This window comes from Apostichopus japonicus, chromosome 10 (genome assembly GCF_037975245.1).
Source record: "Apostichopus japonicus isolate 1M-3 chromosome 10, ASM3797524v1, whole genome shotgun sequence".
Classification (NCBI taxonomy): Eukaryota; Metazoa; Echinodermata; class Holothuroidea; order Aspidochirotida; family Stichopodidae; genus Apostichopus; species Apostichopus japonicus.
The window spans coordinates 17,401,817-17,409,941 of record NC_092570.1 but is presented as its reverse complement, the minus strand read 5'-3'; the positions used below and the strand labels follow the sequence as shown (position 1 = coordinate 17,409,941).

At 37.2% G+C, this 8,125-nt stretch overlaps 1 protein-coding gene across 1 annotated transcript; it reads right to left on the bottom strand.

Moving 5' to 3' along the window:
- Nucleotides 1–396: 396 nt before the first annotated feature.
- On the bottom strand, nt 397–7,415 carry LOC139974926 (uncharacterized). Its single transcript, XM_071982480.1, has 6 exons — nt 6,928–7,415; nt 5,098–5,164; nt 4,689–4,732; nt 4,140–4,179; nt 3,570–3,831; nt 397–2,827 (listed from the first exon to the last, which is right to left on the bottom strand). The coding sequence occupies exons 1-6, from the start codon at nt 7,180–7,182 to the stop codon at nt 2,611–2,613; spliced, it is 885 nt and encodes a 294-aa protein (XP_071838581.1). The 5' UTR covers nt 7,183–7,415; the 3' UTR covers nt 397–2,610.
- Nucleotides 7,416–8,125: the final 710 nt, after the last annotated feature.

Here is an 8,125-nt window from a genome sequence, read left to right as displayed (position 1 = left end):
ATTATTATTTTGGAAATTCCAGATGACCTCCATTTTGCCCGACACAATGCAAACTTAGCATAAATTCATGCTTGTTGTTGTTGTTGAGTGACAACATGCAGTCAGTAGCCTGTTTTAACATGATATACCAGTGCAATATTACACTATGAACTTGATCTTTTTACGAAGCACTGTTATGCGTATTATAGTATAATAATGACTCAGATCGTGTCTCGAAAAAGTGGGGGTTTGTGGACAAACTCTGACATCCAAATGTTCGTGGGGGGGGGGGGGGGTAAAGCCTTAGGGAAACCCTGGTCTAGAAGACGATTAATGTAGCCAAGGTCGTTCGGAATGTGACTTCAAATATTTATTTTGTATAGTAATCAATACAAAAACAATAGATTTCCAATTGCATTATCGTTATTGGCATACTGTTAATTTATTTCGTTACTACGGTTAACTATTTCATATAAGATGACGCAATATACATAAAAAAAAATACGCAATAAACAGAGAGAATGGTCGTTGTTCAAATGTAAATTTTACGGTAAATAATTGTTCAAAGCGTAAGATTTATTGGAGCATTCCTTTGATCAAATTTAAACAATTAAAACAATAATAATAACTACAATTTATACAATAATGATATTTTTTGTGTTGAAAACAACAACCTGCTGGCACGTAGTTTCATCCCAAACTTGGTTCTATGTATGTATCAGGCAACGACGGTCTTATAAACCAAATTTTGACAGAACATTTCAATTTACAGTAATTTGACAGCAAAGCAAATATTCCAATTGTATCATATTACATATATTTGAAGGACAAATAATTTTGTTGTTGTTGTTGAAATAACAGCAAAATCTTTCTAAACCACGTTTCACGGAATTCTTCTCCTTGGTAACACGTGATCCCATTACGACCGGAAGCGAATAGACGTGTCGTCCGGCAATAGGAATGGTCCAATGAAAAAAGGGAACCGTGGTATTAAGCATCAAATCGAAAATTGACAATAATGCTGCGAATATTGTTTAGAAATTATAACTATACCTCTTTTTTTTTTCTTTAACATTTTCGCTTATCATCATCATCATCATCATCATCATCATCATCATCATCATCATCATCATCATCATCATCATCATCATCATCATCATCATCATCATCATCATCATCATCATCATCATCATCATCATCATCATCATCATCATCATCATCATCATCATCATCATCATCATCATCATCATCATCATCATCATCATCATCATCTTCTCACCTCTCAAACCACTATTCATATCAATTTCATTTTCGTGTAGTTCTTAAATAAATATTTACAATACTATTTACAAAGTGACTGAATGAACATTCCACACATTTCAAATGCATGTTAGTACTGAAGAAGGAAAAACTGACTTTAACGATGCACCGTATATAGGCCTATACTCTCCGTATTGATACTAAAATGCCTTCCAAAAACTTTTACAAGTAAATATACTACTTGTCTGTTACACGATCTAAGGCGATATTTGATATTCAATATTCCCTAGAACAATATGAGCCATAATACGTTGCGACAACCACCACCCTGGCTACACACACAAACACACACGCATATACGGACACACATGTAGGGTATCTATATAGGTACATGTAGTCTGGTAGGATTTAACTATTGGACCATGAACTGATCGCTTTGTTATGTAAATGATATACACTATGATTTTTTTTACTTTGTATTTGTGTGTAGTCATAACGACCGATACACCGTTTAGATTACACCTGTTGTGTAGCCAAACTGACACATAATCAGCATTAAATAGTTCAACAATAATTTTTACCTATCCTTATAGTGTATTCATTACTTTGCCCATTTTCTTTGGTAGCGATGGCATTTGTCAATGTTGTTTGCTGGTTTATGGGTTGCCTCCTCTGTGATGTGTAGTGCCTGCTACACGGTCCTCTGTGACATCAAAGTCATTAGTGTCCCTCTCTGGAATAGTGATGCATTCATGACTTCACTGTGATACGAAACTGGTTATTGGTTACCTATTCTCTGATGTGGCAGTCATGACTATAGCATTCGTTGTCATCCAACAGCCATTAGTTACCCACTCTCTCACGTGGCAGCGATGGCTTACCCTCATAATGATGCTGTAGTCATTGCTTACCCTCCCTGTGATGCCATCATCATTGATTACCCTCCCTGTGACGCTATCAATCATCATTGCTTTACCCTCCCTGTGACGCCATCATCATTGGTTACCCTCCCTGTGATGCCATCATCATTGGTTACCCTCCCTGTGATGCCATCATCATTGGTTACCCTCCCTGTGATGCCATCATCATTGGTTACCCTCCCTGTGATGCCATCATCATTGGTTACCCTCCCTGTGATGCCATCATCATTGGTTACCCTCCCTGTGATGCCATCATCATTGGTTACCCTCCCTGTGATGCTATCATCATTGTTTTACCACTGTTGTAACGATACAGACATTAGTTACCCTCAGTGTGGTGCTGTAGTGATGCAATATCCTTACTTTGATAACTTATGCTTGGTTACACTCCCCCCCCCCTTTCTTCTGATGACTTAGACATTGCTTACTCCTCTGTTACAATGTTAGCTATTTAGTTGTTACATCTCACTGCACAATCTAATGGCGACATGGCCTTCACTAGGTACAGTCCAAAGAAAGCCCCAGTTTGTCTGGCTTCATTCGAAGAGCTAATGTAGTTATCGATGGGTTGATCATTATCACTCGGTTTTACCTCCACGTGACTGGATGCTGCCAGGTAAACAATCCCACCTAAGTATTTCCAGTTGTTGTTACTGGCTGCCGGTGAACTGACAAACAAAACAGACGGATTGGAAGTTATTATAATCAACGATGTATTTTTTATGTCTGACGTAGCATGTTAATGCTACACTTTGACATCGGAATTCGGAAGTGGAAAAGATGTGTTTGTATGTGCTTGTTTGTGTGTTTGGGGGGGGGGGGGGGGTAATCTATGAAAACCTATTTATATGAAATCTTGAAATTATTATGCATCTTTACGGCAGCAAGGGAGATATTGATAATCTGTGGAAGTTAAAGTATGCTTTATATAGACCCCAACTACTGTCAGGACTATAGCACGTTATCATGGAAAAGTTTCTTGAGATTACGTAATCGACCTGCCTTGGTCGTAAATTGACCTCTTTTCACCAATTAGTCTGCAACGCCTGCTACATTTTATTTTCTTGTATGAAGAGTCGTTGAGTGAACGTTGTATGATTAATTACACTGTAGACATGTACATCTTTCCACACAGTGTTTACACAAAAAGCCTAATGGGGTTAAGATGCTATGCAGACTAGTTGTTGAGCCCAGAGGTCGATTTACGATCGTGGCAGGTCGATTACGTAATCGCAACACTTTCCTATATAGCTATAGCGTGCTATAATTGGAGCCAATAAAGCAGATCTTTAATGAATATGTGACTAGACAAATTAATGAAGTAGACATGCTATATCGGGATGTTATTACCACGGTTCTACCGCATCATAAAGTTGATCGAAGTTCATTCAATGAATTGAAGCTACTTACTTTGGCAGGTTCACAATAGTCATGAGTACTGTCATAGGGTTGGAACGTCCACATGAGTTAATTCGGACTATTTCGTGTCCAAGATGCCTGTCACTGTCGTAGAAATATGGTATCTGTGTGTAGACATAATACCAGCCTGCACAAAGGACACGAATAGCACGCACTGCATTGTTTCTGTTCGGTTTGTAAAGTTGGACGTTCCCGAAAGAAGAATAAGAATTACTTGAAGAGTCGGGATCTGACCAAAGGAACGTCGAATGACCTGTTCAAAGGAAATTTTAAAGTTTTTTTTTTATTGCAGGCTTGCGACTTAACAACAATATCATATATCGCATTATGTATTCATGAAACGTCATCTTGTCGATCAAAACGATTGTTTAAAACAAGTTGAATGCATATGTTTATAGAGCCGCAGAAAAAAAAAACACACAAAAATATAAACTGCAAAAGACAATACACAAAAGAAAAAAACTTGGTTTCTTTTTAGAATGTTCTCGTAATATTTAATTTTCATTTTTAAATTAATATTTCATAATCTACACATTACTGAGATATCTGGATTTTCCATACCTACTATATTACCGTTCCCAACAAGATGAGCGAACGCAGACTGTAAGAAAGTAATAAACATAAACATAAATATATCAACTGGCGAATGACATATCGATTTTTAGTAAATTACAAATAGATAAGGAGATCGAGAAACTCTGATGAAGGCAAAATTATTCATAGATTGCTAAATGGGAAGAGTCTAAAGCTATCGCTGATGACACGATATTTTTTTTAACATGTCCAAAGATCCGGGAAGTAAAACAAACTTAAAGATTTACAAAGCTCAAATATTGAGGCTTCTCTGAGCACTATTTTTGCGCATGACGTCAGAGACTAGCGGTTAACAGGAATATACAAATACAAGTTATAAAAAGACCCAGCAGGGATGTGACGTCACCTCTTATACACATAAATCAAATTTTACATCAGCCTTGTTATCTCTCTATACGGAAAAAATAGTTGTATCGTTCTTGGAGAGTATTAATAATAAATAAATAACTTTGAATTTGAAACCCAATATTGTTTATCTGTTCCGTTAAAGGTAAGCCAAGGAATCAAGATACTTACCACATCTGAGCCTCTAGTCTGACGCCTGCGGCGGGAGACGATGGCTAGAGGTAAAAAGAACAGATAAAATTATCGTATCCTGACGGAATTTATTATAACGATGGCGTAAACTAAAAATTAAAGGAAATTTTAAAAAAAATGTAATATTTTATGTTGGTCTAGATTTGATGGGCCTGTATAATTGGGTTAATACCGATTCAGCAGTGGTATAAAGCCATCTGTGCAGCAGTGGTATGAAGTGGTATATGCATATCACGTGATGCTGGTAACATCCACGTGACTAAGGGTTTTTTTGGGGGGGGGTGACCGCAAAAGCATTAAATACGAATGTGTATGCAATTCATTCAAAGTTAACATATTGTTCCTTACTGAGCCACTCCTTTACATCGAGATGACTTTATTCACTTACCATTGAGGGTGTTGTTTTCGTCAGCGGTCAGTTTACCCAAGAGGCTGCCTGTGATGTTTTCTGCAAACTGTATGGATAAAAACAATATAAAATATAAAATATTAAAGTAAATTTGCGATTAAGTCAGTTGCGTACTTTCATAAAAATGAGTATTGTTGTAATCCTTAATTGATCATTATAAGAAGCGTATGTGTGATGGAAATCGCTATGCACGTGTAATCATGTTTATATTTGTATATTTGTATATGTACACACTGATATAAATAATGTGTGTATATATATATATATATATATATATATATATACATACATACATATACATACATACATACATATTATTTTTCGAGCTCATTCGAACGTGTTCTGGCTTGAACATTTCAATATTTAATAATTGACTTTATTTTGGTCCTTACGTATATTTCTGTATGAAAATGCGACTAAATTATTTTCTATACCGTATTTTCTTGGGCCTCCTACTAGAACCCGACTCAAAGCTGTAGGTCCCACCCCCACCACACCCCACCCCACCCACTTTCTACTCTTGTCAGTCTTGCATATCAGTATCAAGTTTCCATATTTTGTATTTTGTCAACAACGTTTCAACTGCGTCATCATGTTGCAGGAAATTCATATTTATTTTCCCTTATTTTTTTTACCAATCGCAAAAGACGATAACAACTCCAAATATCACAACAACAATATTGAACTATATATATATATATATATATATATATATATATATCTCGTATACCTTTTCCTTGACTTTTCATAGTTTTGTCCTCCTTGTTACCATAATATTTTGGTAACGTGACTATAACAATCTTGTTAAATATCATCAATATCATCGAAAATCCTAATGTTTGCTTTTTCACGCGTGTATAAACCTTTGACGAAAGTTGGACGGAACAGGCTCTATTTATAGTAACAATGCAGCAGTACCTTTAGCTTTTTGTTATCATTAATATTGTTATTATTATTTCTTTTGGGGGGTGCGAAAGGAATATTAGTAGTATGGAAACTTTATGGTGCCATCGAAATGTTCAACTAACTAAGAATTGTCATTTCGACCGCATAGTAAGGTCTTTTACAGGGGCAGGCTACACCTTTGATTTGATCGTGCTAGGATCGAAACCTCAGACCCTTTTAATTTACCTTATCATACCTTATTCTGTATTTTGGAGTGTAGATAAACAATTTTCTAATTTCCAGGTTCTAATTTCCTGTAAGTTTAGTATTTGGATACGCTATGAGACAACGTGAGCACTCTCTAAAGTAACTTTTATTTAACCAATATTTGTTAATTTTAATTCCTTGAAGTTTAAGTGACTTTTTATTATCCATGGTTTGATCTGATCTGATAAAGTTTTACAGTATACCCTCTGGCGTCTTAGTATCCATTCATGATCATCCTTCCCCAACTTCCTTGACCAGTCCTTCCCCCACCCCTCCCCCATTGTACCACTAAGTTCCTCTCGATCAGTAATACTATAGTAGACAGTAGTTGGTTCACAGTTGAGTGAACTCTAACATTTTTATGTTTTGGCTAAGGACGTCATGGAAAAACTCCTCCGATAGTCAATTGTATCAGTGCACCCCCAACCTCCTCCGCTAACCACACCGCCCCCCCCCCCCGCACACACACACAAGTATTCATTCAGGTTAGCGGTACACGGCTCCCCCTCCCCCTCTCGACTCATTACTACTACTCCACGTACAAACACCACGTTACCCACCCATTCCCATTAATTGAATGCCACAATTCCAAACTTTCCCCTTCTCCGAACCCACCACCACATTTGGTAACCACCAAGCCGCAAAGATTTTGCTTACCATGTCACCATCGCGGAGTTCGTCGGAGAGATCTTCTAGTTCCAATAGGCTATTCAGTTCTCGTTGGATCGTATAGATTTGACACTGTTGTCTGGCAACTACACATATCATACAGCAGACGACAATAGCAAATAACCAGAACAACTGCAGTCGTGACTTTACCGAATGTGATGATGAGCTCGCCATGTGTACTCCTGTCTCGACAGAAGCAGAATCGAAGTAGGAGGGTCTTTTCTCACCGCCTTGGCTGACCATGATGATGATAATGATGGAATTTGCAGAGAAACGAAGATGAAAAACTCGTTTTGAAGTAAGCCTAACGAAGCAGTTTATCACCAGGCCAGTAGTCAGTGCGTGTACGACGTACGCTAGTTATATGACACCCACATGGATTGTGTATCAAACGATAACCCTGTTTGGATATTATTTTTTTCTTTCACTGTAGCAGTTGTAGTTGTGCGCACCCAATCTCACAGTGAACGAACTATTTATATGCAGACTAAAGTCAAGTTCAAGCTTTTATTTCAATGGCATGCGTGGCTTTTGTTTGATCTCGTTTACTTTGGGAAATTCCTGTTTCTATATTAAGAAATCAAGGGTTCACAGTTGGTACACAACGTACGTACGTAAACCATCTCGGAAGGAAGCACCGGTCCGGGTTATCATGATGTAAACTGTCTAGTATTTCATTGTTTAAGACTAAGAGTTGAGTCTGAAATCCGGATTTTGATGGAAATGTTTACAATATTTCAACACACAGTCTTCGTTCATCTTGTATTATATGATCATTGAGTATCTCTGAATAAAAGAATCGAAAAAAGAACTTACATGTTTACATACATAACTATAAATAATTACCTCGGCCTTTTGGCTATAAGATCATGTGTAGTATCTGTTCCCTTTCGAGGGGAATAGTGATGCACACCTGACGATGATCACACAGTCACAGTCCCGATGCAAGGGGATTGGGGTTGAGAGCGGATCAGTCGTTTGGTAGTTTGGTTTTCGTGCCCAGGTTCTTTCTTGGGCGACTTTTTCTTAAAAGTACTATAAATAATTATGAAAATTGGAAGGAACATATAGGCTATTTTAACATGGTTTTATATAGAAGCGGATTAAGTGTTATAAAGAGAGATTAAAAACAAATACCCGATCGTGGCGTCATGGGTTTAATAAAGCTACCAAACGTTCCAAAACA

Bases quoted from the DNA above. Each gene is read 5' to 3' on its own strand.
- LOC139974926 (XM_071982480.1), bottom strand. From the start codon at position 7,182: ATGGTCAGCCAAGGCGGTGAGAAAAGACCCTCCTACTTCGATTCTGCT. The intron at 5,165-6,927 runs GTAAGCAAAATC...TTATCCATACAG, and splicing joins AACTCCGCGATGGTGACATG to TTTGCAGAAAACATCACAGG. The intron at 2,828-3,569 runs GTAAGTAGCTTC...TTTGTTTGTCAG, and splicing joins ACTATTGTGAACCTGCCAAA to TTCACCGGCAGCCAGTAACA.